The sequence below is a fragment of the Pectinophora gossypiella genome, chromosome 25, assembly GCF_024362695.1.
Source record: "Pectinophora gossypiella chromosome 25, ilPecGoss1.1, whole genome shotgun sequence".
Lineage (NCBI taxonomy): Eukaryota > Metazoa > Arthropoda > Insecta > Lepidoptera > Gelechiidae > Pectinophora > Pectinophora gossypiella.
Genome location: NC_065428.1, coordinates 8,053,380 through 8,073,967, shown reverse-complemented (window position 1 = coordinate 8,073,967; position 20,588 = coordinate 8,053,380). Strand labels below are relative to the sequence as shown.

At 35.7% G+C, this 20,588-nt stretch overlaps 1 protein-coding gene across 11 annotated transcripts; it reads right to left on the bottom strand.

The window, feature by feature from the left end:
• Positions 1-613: 613 nt before the first annotated feature.
• LOC126378186 (uncharacterized) lies at positions 614-20,197 on the bottom strand. 11 transcript variants are annotated; one of them, XM_050026389.1, is made up of 13 exons: positions 20,029-20,197; positions 19,113-19,163; positions 17,159-17,212; positions 16,133-16,162; positions 8,394-8,426; positions 7,388-7,405; positions 5,572-5,625; positions 4,425-4,484; positions 3,958-4,023; positions 3,308-3,373; positions 2,683-2,748; positions 2,062-2,127; positions 614-722 (listed from the first exon to the last, which is right to left on the bottom strand). In XM_050026389.1, the coding sequence occupies exons 1-13, from the start codon at positions 20,089-20,091 to the stop codon at positions 624-626; spliced, it is 726 nt and encodes a 241-aa protein (XP_049882346.1). In that variant the 5' UTR covers positions 20,092-20,197; the 3' UTR covers positions 614-623. The 11 variants fall into 11 exon arrangements, with proteins under 11 accessions (XP_049882346.1, XP_049882349.1, XP_049882350.1 ...); XM_050026392.1 differs by lacking the exon at positions 2,683-2,748; XM_050026393.1 differs by lacking the exon at positions 3,308-3,373.
• Between the last annotated feature and the right edge of the window lie 391 nt (positions 20,198-20,588).

Sequence of the window (20,588 nt, the reverse complement as noted above, 5' to 3'; positions counted from 1 at the left end):
GGGCACGCAGGACACGATGTAAGATGTTCCATCGTTTGGGGAACAGTGCCGCACTTGCACTTTAAGTCCGAGCCATCCGAGAAACCCCACCTGAACAAATTGTCCTTACTTCGGCCCACCTGAGTCCGAAGTCTATTTAGAGACTTCCAGGTAAATCAAGACCTGGCGGAGGTCTCTCGGACGGCGAAACAAAAGGTTTTGGGAGGTGTACCCGTTCCTGCGAATGAAAAGGCGTCTCGCTGGTATGTTAGCCGTTTGACGTGTAATTGGCCAATATCTAAATTTTTGAGGGTTTTTAAAATTTCTGTCTAAAATTGACGTGTGTTCCATAAATTTTATGCCTGTCGATAAATCCGTCCCTTTCCTTTTCAGCGGATAAGAAAACTTCATTTCATCAAAAACAAAAAAACGTTTTTAAATTAACAGTTGTCAATTATCCGTCACTTTCCTTTTTGGCGGATAAGAAAATGACAGCTATAACTTAAAATAAAATTAGGATGTGTCTGCAGGAATCGGGGCCAATGTGTATGAGAAGTAATATGTAGTACTTATTATCATTTTACATTGTAAATGAAAACCTTAAAATACTGATGCATTATTTAATTCACTGTGTATTTTATTGTTCACCTAGATCTTCTTGCTTGGGCATCAAATAATAAATATGTTTCGGTGAAGGGCTGGGTGTGATGTCCTTGTCTCACAATTTTAAATTGGTCATCCGGCTGAAAATAAAATAATATATTATTTAGTTATTATTTGCAAAGATAAAAATGGAAAATACCTCGGGCATGATTCGATCTAAGTAGTTCTAATACTCCAATAGTATTAGAATAGATTCTTTCCTGTATTAGGGTGAATATCCCAACTCATAATTTTACTTGTCCGCGTTCAAAAATAAGGTGTAAAATCGCATAATTTAAAAACGCATCATTCTAATATTTTTTTAATGTTTACTACAGCACTTGATTGTGTTAGGGCAATATCGAAATTTGAGTTTGGTGGCCTGTCCCAACTCCATTTTTTATACAGGGTGTTAGTGACATCATAACGAAAACTTCGAGGGATGATTTAGACCATGATTCTAAGTTGATATCAAGTGGAATTTTCTGTCGCAAAAGTATGGAACGGAAAAATATAATAAAAAAAAAACACAAAAACGCAAAAGTATAGAAATGAAAATAATGAAAAAAAAAACCTAATAAAAACTTGAATTTTGCGACGAGAAATTCAACTTGATATTAACCTAGGATCATAGTTTTTAACATCCCCCTGAGTATTCGTTACGATGTCACTTACACCGTGTATAATTTCCGTCCCCAAAGTGTATATAAGTATACAGATAATTAAATCGGTATAAACATAAAATACATTATCTAAAAGTAGTTATACAATATAAGATAAATTTATTTAAATGCATATGACATTATTTTCTAAAAAAGCGTCGGACCTATGTTGTAAATACGTATACATTTAATTATGTAGATAGTATTAATTCGTTCTCATAAATTAAGATGTTATTGCTGTTCAAATAAAGTGCAATATCGGTTGTAAAGTATCTTTACAAGCTGTCTCCTGTGACAAGATGCGCCGCAGACACTTTATTTATTTATTTTATTTAAGGAAAACCAACAGTTACAAAAAAAAAATTAATAAAAAAAATAAATGATTGAATAAAAAAAATGGTTGATTAAATAAATGATTTGATTTTGATTTGATTTATAAAATACAGAATGTAGACAACAAACTTATGTTTTCTGTTGAAAACTGTTATCAGTTGGAAACTACCACTCCACTCCACTCTAAACCACTGATAACCCTAAACTAGTTAATATGATATCAGAGAGTTGTGCGCAGGCAAATTAAAATTAAAAGAGAGAACATAAAAAGAAGATTAGGTATCAAAAAACCTTTGACTGAGTAATCTCCTCGCCGCTGCAAAACCGGTGTTAAACAAGCACACAGCATTTTAGAAAGATTGGTTGTCTATTTTTTATACGAGGTCCATGCCAGTACTAAAAAAATATTCCAAGGTTCAATTCAGGTTTTTAAAGAGGTACATACTCTAAGTCCATGCTTCTTTTCATGGACCGGTCCAAATTTCTTTACGCCTATGAAATCGTGTTGCTCCTGTAATTAAAAATTAGCGACAAAATAGGAATTTATGATATTAAAATTAAATTAAATAAAATCTTTATTTCGGACTATTATACATCCATAATGGTTAGTAAGGGACTTATACTATGTAAGCAAGCATATTGCTCTATTGCAAATTGTATTTTTCAACCAACAGTTATAAAAAAAATGATTGATTAAATAAATGATTTGATTTTGATTTGATTTATAAAATACAGAAAGTAGACAACAAACTTATTTTTTCTGTTGAAAACTGTTATCAGTTGGAAACTACCACTCCACTCCACCCTAAACCACTGATAACCCTTAACTAGTTAATATGATATCAGAGTTGTGTACAGTCAAATTAAAATTAAAAGAGACAACATAAAAAGAAGATTAGGTATCAAAAAACCTTTGACTGAGTAATCTCCTCGCCGCTGCAAAACCGGTGTTAAACAAACACACAGCATTTTACAAAGATTGGTTGTCTATTTTTTATACGAGGACCATGCCAATACTAAAAAAATATTCCAAGGTTCAATTTCAGGTTTATAAAAAGGTACATACTCTAAGTTCATGCTTCTTTTCATCGACCGGTCCAAAATTCTTTACGCCTATGAAATCGTGTTGCTCCTGTAATTAAAAATAGCGACAAAATAGGAATTTATGATATTTAAATTAAATTAAATTAAATAAAAACTTTATTTCGGACTATTATACATCCATAATAGTTAGTAAGGGACTTAAACTATGTTAGTAAGCATATTCCTCTATTGCATATTGTTCTATTGTATTTTTCAACTAACAGTTATAAAAAAAAATGATTGATTAAATAAATGATTTGATTTTGATTTATAAAATACAGAAAGTAGACAACAAACTTATGTTTTCTGTTGAAAACTGTTATCAGTTGGAAACTACCACTCCACTCCACCCTAAACCACTGATAACCCTAAACTAGTTAATATGATATCAGAGAGTTGTGTACAGGCAAATTAAAAGAGAGAACATAAGAAGACGATTAGGTATCAAAAAAGCTTTGACTGAGTAATCTCCTCGCCGCTGCAAAACCGGTGTTAAACAAACACACAGCATTTTACAAAGATTGGTTGTCTATTTTTTATACGAGGTCCATGCCAATACTAAAAAAATATTCCAAGGTTCAATTTCAGGTTTATAAAAAGGTACATACTCTAAGTTCATGCTTCTTTTCATGGAGCGGTCCAAATTTATTTACGCCTATGAAATCGTGTTGCTCCTGTAATTAAAAATAGCGACAAAATAGGAATTTATGATATTAAAATTAAATTAAATTAAATTAAATAAAAACTTTATTTCGGACTATTATACATCCATAATAGTTAGTAAGGGACTTATACTATGTTAGTAAGCATATTCCTCTATTGCATATTGTTCTATTGTATTTTTCAACCTACAGTTATAAAAAATAATAATAATAAAAAAATGATTGATTAAATAAATGATTTGATTTTGATTTGATTTATAAAATACAGAAAGTAGACAACAAACTTATGTTTTCTGTTGAAAACTGTTATCAGTTGGAAACTACCACTCCACTCCACCCTAAACCACTGATAACCCTAAACTAGTTAATATGATATCAGAGAGTTGTGCACAGGCAAATTAAAAGAGAGAACATAAGAAGACGATTAGGTATCAAAAAAGCTTTGACTGAGTAATCTCCTCGCCGCTGCAAAACCTGTGTTAAACAAGCACACAGCATTTTACAAAGATTGGTTGTCTATTTTTTATACGAGGTCCATGCCAATAGTAAAAAAAATATTCCAAGGTTCAATTTCAGGTTTATAAAAAGGTACATACTCTAAGTTCATGCTTCTTTTCATCGACCGGTCCAAATTTCTTTACGCCTATGAAATCGTGTTGCTCCTGTAATTAAAAATAGCGACAAAATAGGAATTTATGATATTTAAATTAAATTAAATTAAAACTTTATTTCGGACTATTATACATCCATAATGGTTAGTAAGGGACTTATACTATGTAAGCATATTGCTCTATTGCATATTGTTCTATTGTATTTTTCAGAATGAAAAAGAAAATGGAGAATTGCTTTTTTGGATGAATTGCTTCGATGTGGCTTTTTTAGCCCCTATGTCCATGTTTCTCGAAAAAAAAAAAAACTCTTTAATTCTTTGGTAGGTACGATAAGCTGCAAAAGTCAAATCAGTTACTACACTACAGTAAAGTAATGGTTCATAATTTCACCACTGTTTACAAATAATTCGCTGGGCTCAGTGACTGAACTTTTGCTCTTTGATTGTACGTACTTCAGATGAATCCGAAGAGTCCACTCTAAATTGTTTTGCTGCTATGAAATCGTGGTCACCCTGTAAATAAAAAGGTGGTATTTTTTTATTTAAGTAGGATATTTATTTATTTTATTTTATTTTATTTTCTTAGGAAGATTAACAGTCAAATAATAACTATGAAAAGAGAAAAGCCCTGGTATCCAAGTTGGAAGAACATTTGGCTCGCTGAGGTCGCTGGTTGAATCCCATCGCGGGCCTAAACCAGAAATTTTCGAATTTGTTTTCGAATTCATGTGTGGATATGTAAATGATTGTCACGTGCTCAGTGGTGAAGGAAAACATTGTGAGGAAACCCATATTCTCGAGAAATGAGTTTCGGAGGCATCTGACTGGGTGCTTTTGTAAAATAAACCAGACCTGTCAAATCTTCAGGTTAGGTAAGTGAACCCTGTGACGAATGGACTAACGCTATGGACATGATAGTAAGTAATATAAAAACAGAAGACTCTTGTCAAACAGGGACAAGAGTGTCGACTTGATTCGGATGACATTCACTAATTCATCTTCATCATGTCGTCCAAACCGTATCCGGCGACGGTGACTCCTAAATATCTACCCCAGGTCATTGTTGTGGTGGGCTCTGATGTGGCTGGCGAAACCGAACTTGGACTTCACATGGCAGACAATTATGCTGGCCTGGCGAATTGAGTGTGTATTTATAGAAGGGTTTCGGTCGAGTCTTTCGTATTTGGCGCTTTTCAAGATGAACTAAGAACCCATACCTCACCGAGCTTATTGTTAGACCAACGTGGTAGGTGGTGCGCCGTATCGCAGTCTATAATGGGGTACAGTTCGAATTCCGGTCGACATATCACAAAAATCACTTTGTGATCCCTAGTTTGGTTAGGACATTACAGGCTGATCACCAGATTGTCCGAAAGTAAGACGATCCGTGCTTCGGAAGGCAGGCCGTTGGTCCCGGTTACTATTTACTGTTTTAAGTACGTAGTCGTTACATGAGTCATGTCAGGGCCTTTGGCGGCTCAATAGTAACCCTGACACCAAGGTTGATGAGGTTGGTAATCCGCCTCACAACCCTGGAAGAAGAAGATGGTCAAGCCAACTGTGTGTATAATATTAAATAATTATGTAATACTGTACGTACTCTACAGCATTGCGTGTCAGCGTGCGCACTCGACGACGAAACCTTTACCTTGGGCTTGTAATTAAAAATAAATTAATTTTATATGACAACAAAAAAAAAAGAAAAACAATACCAGCGGTCTTAGCACCGTTAGCGCGCGACTCTTTCTCGCCTCGACATACGTCACCCGTCACTCTCTCACAGTACTGCACAGAAAGAGACAGACGATCTCTGTTGCGGCGAGAAAGAGTCGCGTGCTTACGGTGCTAGGGGCCTAGCAGGTTATTATAAATAGAATATCTCCTCCAGCGCGCCACACTGAGGCAGAGCGCCCAAAACGCTGGCAGCAATCCCCCTTTGAACTGCCAGGCCTATCTTCGCAAAATAGCTGCCAGATCTCGGATCGCCAGTTGCCTCAATGAGACGCGCCGAAATGTTACTCAGACAACTTATAATATGGATAACATAACATAAAACAATAAGTCAAGTTAAATTAAGTTATGGAATAAGCTCAATATGTGTGATGTGGTTGTACTTTTTTAAATAAATAAATAAATAAGTCTACGTACGTATATATACGTCCCAATGCTGGGCACAGGCTTCCCTTCAATCAATCAATGGGGGTATTGACACCGCACCGGGCGCCGAAATAGGGGGGGTGCCAAAATCAACCAAGACTGGTCCACCCTGGCCGGAAACTAACTTCATCTGGTTAGATTGCGGCTACATCTCGTACCGGGTGGCCGTAAACAATTTTTAAAAGACTTCAGAAGGCCGTCAACTAATGCTAAAATTTTGTAGTTTAAGGGACTGAGGGGTGTTAATTTGAGAGCTCCACCTAAATATTATGGCAGCGCCGCCACTGGGTATGGAACTTCACCACGCTGCTCCACTGCGGGTTGGTGGTGGTGTATAATATGGATAGGCAATTGGAATGTTTTACTTTTACTTTAACTTGAAATGATACCTTCACTTAAAGTAAAGAGTAAAAATAAAAACATAGCATTGTGCATATATCCCCAAAGGGTAGGTTGCAACATGTGTATAACAGACAGTACAGGTAAGCTTATCTCTAATATTATTAAGCTTAGCAATAGGGAATGCAATCACGATCTCGCGAGATCTCGTTTAATTTTTCGGGATCAATCCCGAAGCATAATATGACGAGATCCCATTCGAGATTGACGGGATTGGGCGAATTTTCTTGAGTTATACTTTTTGTTTTGATTTACGATGTCACGAACACCCTGCATATGCCTCTAACATTAAAATATATTTTTGAATAAATAAATAAATTAAAATAATTAGTTATATAATTAAATCAATTTAACTAATTTAATCAATTAAGTTAATTAAATAATATAATCAATTTAACTAATTAAATAATTTAAACAAATTAAATAATTTAAACAAATTAATTAATTAAGTCATGATTAATTTAATTAGGTATCCCGAGCAATGAGAAAATAGGTAACGATAAATCTGATCAGCGCCATCTATATTTATTTTGGAGATCGTAGACTGGAAAGTTCCTTATTATGATGGCAAGCAAAAGCAAATAAAGAGTATTTCTATTTCTAAGCCACGTCTTATGATAAAGGATAATAAATATGGCTAATTACCCCGATTAACACCTGTTAAAAAAAAATCAACAATGTTAACTTGGAACAAAAAAAAATTAAGTGATTTATTTTCTTGACTTTGTGCGTGGCGTCCTTTTATAATAAACAATTTCTAATCTATTCTATTCTATTAATATTCCGGGAAGCTTAGAAAACACGAAGAAACGAGTTTTTTTGTATGAATTGTCCGGGTGTGGTTTTAAAATAATACTTACCCATTGGTTCTTTGCCAGCTAAAATAGAAAATAAAATAATATAAGTACTTTTATTGCAACAAGGGCTGAATTTGGGTGTTATGTTATTATATGAAAGCATAAAGAATAATACTACGTAAAGAACGGTCAAGAAAAGTAACTCTCTGCTCAGCACCAATTCGTATCAGACTCCCCCCCCCTCACCCCGCACCCCCTCTGAGTCTTATTTCAGTTTTAAATGGCCGTAAACCGAAAGGAGTAAAAAGGAGCGTACGCGGATTGCCTGTCTCCCTCGCACTTAGGCGTTAGGTTAGGTTAGAATGAGATTAATCTTCTTTTCATTGCCTTACACGTTGTCGTAGTTTTGACTTTACTATGATCAATATAAAAAAAGTCCAAAGTACTTAAAAGTTAAAACTAAAACTAATGTATTTATAAAAATAATCTAAAAGCCATGATATTTAAAAAGAGCTATTATACTGTAGACGAATATTTAAATGTTAAGTTTTAATTTTAATACACACTCTCTTCCGCAACGTTGCTGTGCCCTACAGGGTCCATGTTTTAGTTGCTACGCCTATATAACACCCCATTGTGCTACATGGAATACAATAAAAAATTTAATATTGAATTGAATTGAATATTAAATAAATAATATTAATATTTAATTTGAAATTGTATTATAATAATTTTAACACGAATTGTGAATAAGTAAAAATGAATCAAATTAATTTTAAATCTGATTATTGAATATTTAAGAAAAACTGTTTGATCTTTCAGTGAGTAGTAACAGACGCGCATAAATTCACGCCCCTAGTCCGTAATGAGCTGGCCAGAGCAACAAATCTTTTGATACGAATTTCTAAGATGGGATATAAACGTTGGGAGATAATGAAATAGAAAAAGGACATAATATAATGGGGTAGTCAGAGGTACATCCATCGCAAGAGGAACTGAGAATCCACACCTCACCGAGCTTTCTGTTAGACCAACGTGATAGGTGGTGAGAAAAAAAATTGATACATACCCTAGATCGACTGATACGAGGTTTTGGTTGTACCTGTAATTCAATATATGTTATTTTTTATTATACTTAAAGAAAAAAGAAAGAAATCGTCATTTCCCTAACGTTATCCCGTTTTCACAAGATCCGCTTACCTAACCTGAAGATTTCACAAGACCGTTTTTTTTACAAAAGCGACTGCTTGTCTGACCTTCCAACCGCGAAGGGAAAACCAGCCCAATACAGGTTAAGTCAGATACGCATTTCTCGGGAATGTGGGTTTCCTCACGATGTTTTCCTTCACCGCTGAGCACGTGATAATCATTTATGATTCAAACATTGTATTCGAAAAACGATTTCTAAAATCATAGGTTAAGGCCCATGCTGGATTCGAACCTGCGACTTACAGTGAGAGTCAAGCATTATTCAAATAAGATTTCGAATTATAAGTATCTATTGTCAGAATCGAATTATATATAGGTATGGTCGTATACTAGCTTCAAGATAATTATGAAATTCTGATTACTAAATAAAGACACATCTAAAACTAACGAAAAACATTTTATTTTTTCTTACTGACTTTTCATTTTATTTTTAAATTTTATTCAAGAAAAACGTAATAATAAGTCACAGTGTGCTTTCTTGTTTTGCTTGTTTAAGAGAGATATAGAAGTCTACAGAACGCACGTGGTAATATATTTTTTTAAATTTTAATTTGAAGCTACTTACCCCGATTAATCCCTGTTGAAATTAATAAAAGATAATTTTCATAGAACATAAAATTTCAGAAACATTGTAGTTTTTATACTTACGTATTAAATAAATTAGCTAGAAAATACAGTAATTTCACTTAAAGAAAAAAGTATTTTTTATAGTTTTTTTGTTTATTAATTAAAGAAACATGTTTTATTTTTCATGAAGAATAATTCTAAATTTAAAAAGGCCAATGTTGCAAAGCACCTATAAAAGTAATATTGCTATTTGACATTGTGCACTTACTTTTATACGCGCAAATGTCAAATTGCAATATTGCTTTTTAGATACATTGCTTCAATGTGGCTTTTTAACCCACATGTGGCGGACCCAACTAGTTGGCCAGCTAGTTCCGCCCACATGCAACAGATGGCGCCACATTCAATAATGCAGTATTGAAGCAATCGTAAAACGCGATATCTGTATCTGTAATCACTTCATTGTAATATTTTTTTTTATTTAAAATATTTCGGCTTTAAAAAATAAGGAAAACAAAACGCTATTTAAGCTTTTTGTATAAGTAGGTATGTTTATATAATGCCTAGCGTGAATATTGAGTATTAGGTGGTCTGGTAGAAATTGCTATACCTTAGCAATAAGGTCACCTTTTGTAATTTTGGTTAATTTGTATTCTAGTGTTGTGTGTCCCTTCTGTGCGATAAAATATTGTGTATTGTATTGGTTTGTTCTTTTATTCGTAGTTTGAAGCGTTAGGATTTATTCATATTAGGTGCTATAAAAATACTATTATCTTTTTTTTATTATTTTTTGATATTATTATTTAGTAAATAATTATGTAACGTAGTCGTAAGATGTGTGTAAATACGTTACAAAAAAATACTCTAGTAATAAAAAAATCAAGATGTCGAATTCCGGGTCAGAATCCGCCATTGAAATATAAGGACACTTTACGAAGAAATTTACAAAGTATCGTTTTATAAATCCTGACAAATCTAGAAAGATCTAGAAAGATTTATCCGGATTTGGAAATTTGGATTTGATAATGGGATTCCACAAATTTGGAAATGGAATCCCAAGAAACGAACTAAGAGATTTAAGAATTAACAATATTACTCAAGAATATTTTTTTTTATTTATTTTTTATGGAATACGAAAAGGAGTAGGTGTATCCTTCCATGATTTCAAGAAATACGTAGTCGAAAAATACAGCGTAAATAGTGATAAAATTAATTACTATTAATAAAATACTTACAACCTCTTTAAACTGCGAACTGGTGGAGAAATTCGAGCTATTTTTAAAGATTCATGGTGTCTAGATCTATCTAGGTCTGGGTTTTATATAGTATAATGCTTTTTTAATGGTAAGTATTTCAAAGAACTTAAAAAAAGATATTTTATAAAATCCTGTCCGGTTAAACCCAATCTTATTAATTAAATAAAGTGGTTTTGAGAAAGTCGTTGTAATTCAAATTATAGATAGGTTTACTTTGATAAGTTTAGGTGTTTACTTTGAATAAAATAAATCCTATTGGCCTTTAAGCCCCGTTTTTTTTGACTACGATCGCCTCAACTGAGGACAGACCCGTTTAAGGTTTGAGTTAAATCTTAGAAAACGGGTGTAAGCGTTGTTACACTATTTCGTACCTATTATAGTTAAGTACTAACATAGTTTGGAAATTAGTCGGTTACAAAAAAAAAATAAACAACGATTAAAAAAAAAATATATATATTATTTTAATTGTGGATTTGCGGCGATTACAAAAAAAAACGTAAAAAGGAAATTATTAAAATTAATTTTGTTTTTTTTAAATTTCTTACCGTATTTTGATAAGGGCCGTTTGTGGAATTATAATAGATAATAAATAAATCGGTGTTTTGGTGGACTAACTATTTTAATTCAGCCTAATTTTTTAAACTTTAATGCATGTAGAGGTTTTGAATTCGATTTTTTTGGATGATTCCGATGTTTTGACTTGATGTGATTTGCGCCAGATCGAATGATACGATCATCTAGATGGATCTGTAATTAAAAATACGATTCGTAACATTATTTTTATTTAACACCAGAATAGGTAGTGAGGGACATTCCAAGCCACGTTCCCAAAAAAATAATAGATGGCGCTGTACAACAGTCTATTATAACGAAGAAATAAAATGCTTATTGAAAGGCGATCATATTAAAGGCTCATTAAAACCTTTGCATCCATTTCTCGACGAGGAGGGCGTAGGTACTTAGAGTAGGTAGACTACACAACTCAAACATTCCATACACACAAAAAACACCCTGTTGCGTTCGTTTAACCTTCTAATTTTATGGATAAAAGACGTATGCATCTTTTCTCTTTGTTTTTGGGTATAAATGATGACCCTTGTTGTTACACCCAGACGCAACCCATCTTTTACCCATTATTATTCTCATCAAAATAAAGAGAAGCAATATAGGTAGCCACATATCTGATCCAAATATCAAGCAACAATTATTTAACATTATATTTTTAAATATTTATGTTCCCGAGAAATCAGAAAATAGTTATAGGTATAAGTCCAACGCCATCTATATTTTTTGAGGAAAGTTACCAAATCTATACCTATTTCTTTAACGAGTGCGTGCGCCTGCGCTTTGCGCGAACGTCTGCGCACCTTAATATATCCTGCGTACCTGACCGCGTCATCATCATCATCAGGATATATTTTTGTTTATAAAATATCTTTATTTGTCAACATAAACATTTAACATTACAACTTAGTGTACATTTATCCTAAGTGAACGTAACCTAATTTAAATAGTTTGCAGGTTGTATATAAACCTATATCAAACTTAAAAAAATTAGGTAATAAATACAAAGTATCATCATCATCATCAGCCCATTAACGTTCCCACTGCTGGGGCACGGGCCTTCCCTATGGATGGATAGGGAGATCGGGCCTTAAACAATCACGCGGGCCCAGTGCGGATTGATGGTTATTAACGACTGCTAATGCAGCCGGGACCAACGGCTTAACGTGCCTTCCGAAGCACGGAGGAGCTCGAGATGAAAACTTTTTTTTGTGGTCACCCATCCTATGACCGGCCTTTGCGAAAGTTGCTTTACTTCAACAATCGCAGACCGAGCGCGTTAACCGCTGCGCCACCGAGCTCCTCAAAAAGTATCATAGTAACTGTTAATCAACAAGTAAGTAGGTAAGTAGTTGTGTCATCAGGATATAATAATAGTGGGAAGTATCCATTTTATTTACTGTACTTATTGTTACCTCAGCGCTCCCCATTTGATTTGATTTGCGGGGGTTTTTATTTAATAATTAGAGGAACACATTTAATATCAGGCATTTTTAACGTTTAGGTAATAATTAATCTTTTACGCTTTTTTACATAAAGTACGCTTCACTAGCCTTAAATTTATTTTCTGACAAATAAAAAATACTGTTTGGTATTTTATTGTAAAAACGTATTATATAACCCCAAAAAAGATGAATTTAATTTACTTAGTTTAGAATTCTGGATAGCAATTTTATTTATTTTCCTTGTATTGTGTGTATGTCTTTGACAGTTTCTCGGAAGGAGAGATAAATGTTTACGGACATACATAATGTTTTCATAGATATGACCTGCAAAAGTCAGTTATATTAATTTCTTTAAACAGCTCCCTCAGAGTATCCGCCATAGTATTTGGTACGATGTCACTAAGGCCAGAGTTTTTTGCCGCGCGGCAGAAAAACGCAGCGGCATAATGTCGCACTGTAATACTGTACCAAACAGTTTTAAATTGCGCGCACTTGACGGCAGAGCCACCGCAGCGGCGCGACATTATGCCGCTGCTCTTTTCTGCCGCGCGGCGAAAAACTCGTAGTGCGCGCCTGGCCTTAACACCCTTTATATACAGGATGTTAGTGACATCGTAACGAATACTCAGGGGGATGATTCAGACCATGATTCTAAGTTAATATCAAGTGGAATTTTTCGTCGCAAAATTCTTGTTTTTTTTAGTTTTTTTAAATTTATTTTCAATTCTTTACTTGTGCGATGGAGAGTTCCACTTGATATTAACTCAGAATAATTAGCTGAATCATCCCCCTCAGTATTTGTTACGATGTCACTTACACCCCGCACAAGTACATATGGTAGCCATACAAGTAGGTATGGGTGTTAGTGACACCGTAACGAATACTGAGGGGGATGGTCCAGACCATCATTCTGAGTTGATATCAAGTGGAATTTTCAGTCTGAATATTCGTGAAAATGTTTGTGTTTTTTAAAATTATTTTCAGTTCCATACTTTTGCGACGGAAAATTCCACTTGACATCAACTCAGAATCTTGGCCTCAATCGCCCCTCAAAGTTTTCGTTACGATGTCACTAACACCCTGTATATGTGTTAGTGAAATAAAAATAAAAGCAAGGTGTCAAGACATGTTTGATTTTATTTTAATAACACACAGCTGACAAGGGATGAGATTGCCTTAGTAGATGTTGTTAGTAAATTTTCGCTGGACGCGTAGTCTCGATGTCGTCATCATAATACCAGTACATAGACTTCTTCCCAAATTGTTTCGATTCATCACTTTTAATCCGCGAGGAAGCCTGTCAAAGAAATGCCTATAAGGAGAAAATAGAAGTAAAAAGGAACTTAATTAAAATACGTTTTCATTCTTGTTAGCTCAAGTCAGATCAGTTCATCTTGCGATGGTACCTTTGACTAACCCAATGAGAGACTTTCCAAGCTATGTACCTCAAAAACAATATAGATAGCGCTGTAAAGATTTTCCTACGCTTAACCTTCTAATTTCAGTGGACTTTAAGTCCGGGTGAGAGCCTTCAGCGCTCCCCATTTGTCCGGCCAAGTATAGTTAATAAGTCACGTCAAAAAAAAAAAAAAAAAAAAAAAAAAAAAAAAAAAAAAAGTGGACTTTAAGCAACTAAAAGTTAAGAGGCATAGTAGAGATATAGGTATCATGGAGACTCTTTTTTCAGAGCCTTTACGAGCAGAAAATCATATTTGTTTTATGCTGTTTGTTAAAAGCCACATAATTATATAAAAAAAAAATATTATTGTAGTCAATACATAATAAGGTGAAAGAGAGCCCTCAGCGCTGCCCCTATTGTCTGGCCAAGTAGTCAATGCCATCCGAGTCGTCTAAACGTCAAAAAAAGCGATCAATCAAAATATACTTTATTGCACAAACACAGCATTTAAGGAGCAATAGCGCGGCCTTTTTGGTCTACAGCAATTTCTTCCAGGCAACCAGCAATAAAAGCAAGACGCAATGCAAGTCAGCGGACAAAATTAAAGCCTTGCTAAAATGCAAAAGTATAATTTATAACTTGCGCGAATTAACTTGATGTAACGTGTTCTAAATGTTGGTGATAACGACCTCTGTCGTCCAGTGGTTGAGCGTTGAGTTCGAATCCCGGTGGGGACATATCACAAAAATCACTTTGTGATCCCTAGTTCGGTTAGGACATTACAGGCTGATCACCTGATTGTCAGTAAGGCACGTTAAGCCGTTGGTCCCGGTTACTATTTACTGATGTAAGTGCGTAATCGTTACATGAACCATGTCAGGGGCCTTTGGCGGCTCAATAATAACCCTGATATCAGGGTTGATGACCCTGGTATTCCCCCTCACAACTCACACGATAGACTAAATTATCGATAGTTCAGCATCGCTACAGGGATGCTTTTATTCGCCTCTCGCGTTGTTTTAATGTATTAGAGGGAGACAGAAGCACACAAGCGAAAGCGTAAGGTTTCAGCAGCCGTAGTACAGCAAGCGCGAGAAAACATTTATAGATCTACGTAAATATCATAAGACTTATAAACTTTTTTTCTCTCTTTATTTAAGAGCTGCGCTCTTGTTGGTGTAATAATCGCCATTCCTCTCTTCTTCCCGCCAAATCCTTCACCTCCTGATACGATACGACCTGCACCTTCTCTTTTATTTATTTCATAAATTTTCTCCTAGGTCTACTTCTTCCTCTCTTTTCTTAAATTTTTCATTCTATGATGTTTTTTTATAAACGAATCGTTTCGTATCAGGTGGCAAATCATATTTCCTCTCCGGTTATCTATAGTCTTTATTATGGTTCTATTTTCTTCTAATCTTTCCAGCACTTTTTCATTTCACACCATTTCAGTCTAGCTTACACCCTCCATTCTTCGCCAACACCACATGTCAAACGCTTCCAACCTCTCTCTGTCTCTCTGTGTCATAGTCCACGTTTCACTTCCATAGAGTGCAATGCTCCAATTGTAGGATTTAATAAACCGTTTCCTGATTTTTACTTTTATATTTTATTACTTATATATTATTACTTATATATTTTATTGTATCAACACTCAAATTTAATTATCAAACGTGGTAGGATACGAGTAGAATAACAAAACAGTACTTACATGCCGTAAATTCACACAATAAAGTCACTCAAAGAAATATAACCTCTATCAGTTGCTATTTAGCAATAAGGCTGCCGATTTATGTGCTATTTGTAATTGTATTTTTTTTTGTTTTATGTGCAATATAGTATTTTTGAATTGTACTTGTAAAGTGTAGTTATACGCGGATGTTGTTTCTAGACTCTAGAGGTATACTATAGCATGACATTCGCGACAAATACTGTAGGCTTCGACTAACAGACGCAGCGAGTGTTGGCTATACAGATAAACATCGTACGTCTATTGTTATGTAGATAGCATACGCTGCGTCTATCTATCGAAACCCAGCCGGGTCTGCATGACAACGGGTCTGCTTTATATTGAGCGCTTCGACCAATAGCCGTTTGACGTCCGTCTACGTAGATAGCATTCGTATCGTTTATTGGTCGAAGCGCTCGATATAATTAGGGCCGCGCGCGGTTGTCATGCAGATCCGGCAGGATTTATATCGTGTCGAGAGTGTCATGTTACAGATACAAGATCAAAAATAGAAAAGCCGCGTTTGACATAACGTTTGGCTGGACATTCGCTTCTAGAAGCCGTTTTATTTTATAATTATAAAGAGTTATATTATAGAACTAAGAATACTAAGATATGTGTCGATCGTAATCAGCTTACCACATGGACCACTGGTCTGTTCAAGGAGGACTGTGAAGAGAATAAACAAGCATTTAGTACCTACATACACAGGATGCAATCTAGGAATCAGAGTCACAAGTAATCAGAAAACAACATACAACTCTTCAAGGCAAGAGTGTATGAACAGGCACTGTCTGGGCACACCTAGGACACTCCATACAAAACACCTAGTTTTACACAGACACTACACGCATCTGTGTGTGTGACGTTAGACGCCCATACGATTGAATACTAAAGTAAGACCGAGGGGGTGAGGTTAACCTAGCTCAGCCGCTGGTGGGGAGCGGAGAGTTGCCGTTCTATACGTAGTATTATTCCTTATTCTTTGGTCACTTACCAACAGGTAAGATTGTGGTCAAATGCTTGGCTATTATTCCATAAAAAGAAACTGGGGATTATAAAATTTATTATTTCTGGGATTCGATCACAGGACCTCCGGATCGTGAGTCCAATGCTTAACCACAGGACTGCGGAGGCAGTTTTTAAAAAGGAATAAGATAATATCATCATCATCATCAGCCCATTAACGTCCCCACTGCTGGGGCACGGGCCTTCCCTATGGATGGATAGGGAGATCGGGTCTTAAACCATCACGCGGGCCCAGTGCGGATTGATGGTTATTAACGACTGCTAATGCAGCCGGGACCAACGGCTTAACGTGCTTTCCGAAGCACGGAGGAGCTCGAGATGAAAACTTTTTTTTTGTGGTCACCCATCCTATGACCGGCCTTTGCGAAAGTTGCTTTACTTCAAAAATCGGCGGCCGAGCGCGTTAACCGCTGCGCCACCGAGCTCCTCAAGATAATATATCATGACTATATCCCAATTGGGCTAGGCAGTGGTACATCCATTGCAAGATGAACTAAATACCCACACTTCACCAAGCTTTCTGTTAAACCAACGTGACAGGTGGTGAGCCGTATCGCCGTCTATAATGGTCGAGCCAACTGTGTTAGTAAAAACTATACCAAAAGGCGAGGATTTTATTAATTTGAAGCTACTTACTGCTGAATTCCGATATCTATCTCTCTCGACTGAGGAAGTCAGTGGATGAAATGACTGGAAGGAGAAAACGGTCATCATCATCGCAAATTAAAGAGCCGCGCTCGGTATAGCATTCTCCATACTACTTAAAACACATAATAACGGCTATTACTGGTAAATATGTTGTAAAAAGCTTGAAACGGCCTAATGTGGTGAAAAAACGTGAGGACACAGTGAGTGCGGTTTGTCGTAGTGAGTTTGGTGCGAGTTCAGATGGTTCCGAACTTTCCGATATCAAAAACATAAACAACCGGCAAAGAAAGAGGGTAGACAGATATGTCTGCCCGTAGAAAATTATGGATCTACCTACTCCACTCCAATCTCATCAGTCATCCCGTGATCATGGCACTTGCAACAGTGTCGAAATATCGGGAGTCTCATATCCCCATTTAAACGCGGTAAGAACCCGTTATTATGTGTTTTAATTATGATAATAACCGCGTAAACTTAAAACTCCATACTACTTTTAGGGAAAAATAGGGCACTGAAAAAAAACGGTACTACAAAAGGTAATTCCTAAAAGTGTTTTTATTTTTTAATATCTAACACCCGTATTCCAGGATGTTAACTCGAACGTTGAGGCGGCCTGAAAATTATTTTTTTTGACGTGACTTATTGTAGATTTGCCGCAGATGGCATTGACTACTTGGCCGGACAAATGGGGAGCGCTAAAGGCTCTCACCCGGTACAACGTTTAAGACAACAGGCCTGAGGGTGCCCAGTTGAGCGCGAACCTCGGCTCAGGGCGTCGTCTGAGAGGAACAATATTGAAAGGATTAATCGACCCTAGTGGGTCGATAGCGATAAGCGCTGAATGAGAGAAATCGTCGACCACGCCGGCGGGGTCGGTATCGGGATTCAAGGCAGCCTGAAGGAAGAGATCGAACTCAGCTCAAAATCGGTATTCTTAGACGACGCCTGAACCTTAACTAGAGTGTATACTCGACGAAAAAAACGTTTATATATGTATAACTGCGGATTTATATTATTAACTAAAATGCGCGGCCACACGATGCGCAGAGGTGATGACAGTTTAGAGAAACTGATTGTGGTTGGGAACACTGAAGGCGAATGATCGCGTGGTCGTTCACCAACTAGATGGACTGATCAAGTGAAAGACTCGTCGTCATCCAAGTTCTACACAGTAGTAAGGGAAGCGCTGGACAGGAACCGGTGGAGGCAGATCATACGCTCCAGGTGCAACCCTGATGCTGACCACGATCCTCAGATATGAGGGACCGACTAAGAGAGAGAGATTAACACGTTCACTGCGAACGAACCACGGCATGAATGAATATGAGGCAATAAATTTGAAACTCATACGTAAGAATTAGATCTCGAATTGAACTTAAAATCGGTATTAGACCACGCCTCAACCTTAACTCGAGTGTAAACTCAACGAAAATAATGACGTCATTAAAATGTCTGGTATTGAATGTGTTCCTCTAGTTATTAAATAACTTGTAATGTACCCTCATTGATTTAAAAGATGTGTTGCTGTTGCAGTTTCTTGTCATTTTTTCTCCTCAGCCATAACACCTTGCGAAATGACGTAAATTCAAAAATGTTACATTGCCCTTCAACAAGTTTATCCATGATAATTACGTTGAATAAATGATTCTGATTTCTGATTTCTTGTACAGGGTGTAAGTGACATCATAACAAATACTGAGGGGCATGATTCAGCTCATTATTCTGAGTAATATCTAGTGGAATTCTCCATCGCAAAAGTATAGAATTGAAAATCTTTTAAAAAAATAAACAAAAAAATCCAATATGAATTTTGCGACGGAAAAATTCCACTTGATATTAACTCAGAATCATGGTCTGAATCCCCTCAGTATTTGTTACAATGTCACTAACACTGTATTGTGGCTGGAAATCTTGGCCTTATGATGTTAAGATAGGCACGTACCTTGTCTAAACCTGCACCATCACCAACGTCAAACAGGTCGTCATCTAAAGACTGTTGAATAAAAACAAATCTTAATTCTTAACGAAAGTTACGTAGTACGTTCGGTCACTATTATAGTCACACCCCGGACATCACATCACTAATTTAAGAGCCAAGTTCTTGTCGGTGTAGCATTCTCCATGCTACTTTTTAGGGAAAAATAGGGCAGTGGTGTCCATCTTATTCTTATTCCATCTTGCCTTTCACCCAGGAGACTTCATACAAAACACATCGTTTTACACAGACACTACACATTGACGTTCTGTCATCATGTCTTATGCCCACACGATTGAAGACTAAAGTGAGACCAAGGGCGGCAGAGCTGCTCAGCCACAGATGGGGAGCGGAAAGTTGTCGTCTCGTCTATCGTCTTCACAACTCAACCAATATTGATATTTATTGTTGTCGTATACACAACTGCTTGATAAACCTCATAACCATTTTAGATAAAGAAGAAGCATTCGTATTTATTCGATGCGATGGCTACCGACGGCCATTAAGAAAACAGTGGGGCTGATTCTTGTACACACCATCTAATTTTATTTTAAGTTATACCTGTCATTTTCTTATCCACTGTAAAACAAAGGGACGCGTAATCGACACGCATAAAATTTATGGAACACACGTCAATTTTAGGCAGAAATATAAAAAGCCATTGAACATTTTTATATTGGCCGATAACTCGACAGAATTAAGTTGACAGCACACGTCAAACGTGTAGCGTATGCGCGAGATGTCTATTTTGTTCGCCCGGGTTATTCATTCATTTTAAAATTAACAGTTGTCAACTTTTCGGCGGATAAGAAAATGACAGTTATAACTTAAAATAAAATTAGGATGTGTCGGCAGAAATCGGGGCCAGAAACACAGTACTTACATGGTCCGCAGATATGGAATTTATTGCAACGAACACTAACACACACCAAGTTATCTTTAACATGATGAAGAGTGAGTGAAAGTGTTAAATAAAAAAAAATATTTATATAACGCACATAGTAATAACATTAATAATTTAATGGCGAGAAAAAAATTACACAGCAATAAGTAATTTTACGTATGTTATGTATGTCATAATTTAACTTGATAAGTTAATATTAATGTTATCTACCATGTTTTCGCAGTAAATGTTTAATTAGTTATTAAAGTTAACAAGTAAGCAATTTTGATATTTACAAATAGCCTATTACAGTTTGCGATAACTATTATCATAATTTTAATTATGTAGTTAAATTTGTGATAGCCCTAATTGGAGAACACGTGATTAGAGATTTCAATTCCGGGAATAATCCATTATTCATTAATCGATTATTAATCGATTATTGTAATATAAATAAATATAATAAATTAAAGCCAAAAAAAAAAAAAAATATTTAAGTCCGAAATAAACTTTTATTACATACATAAACTCACGCCCGTAATCCCTAATGGGGTGGGCAG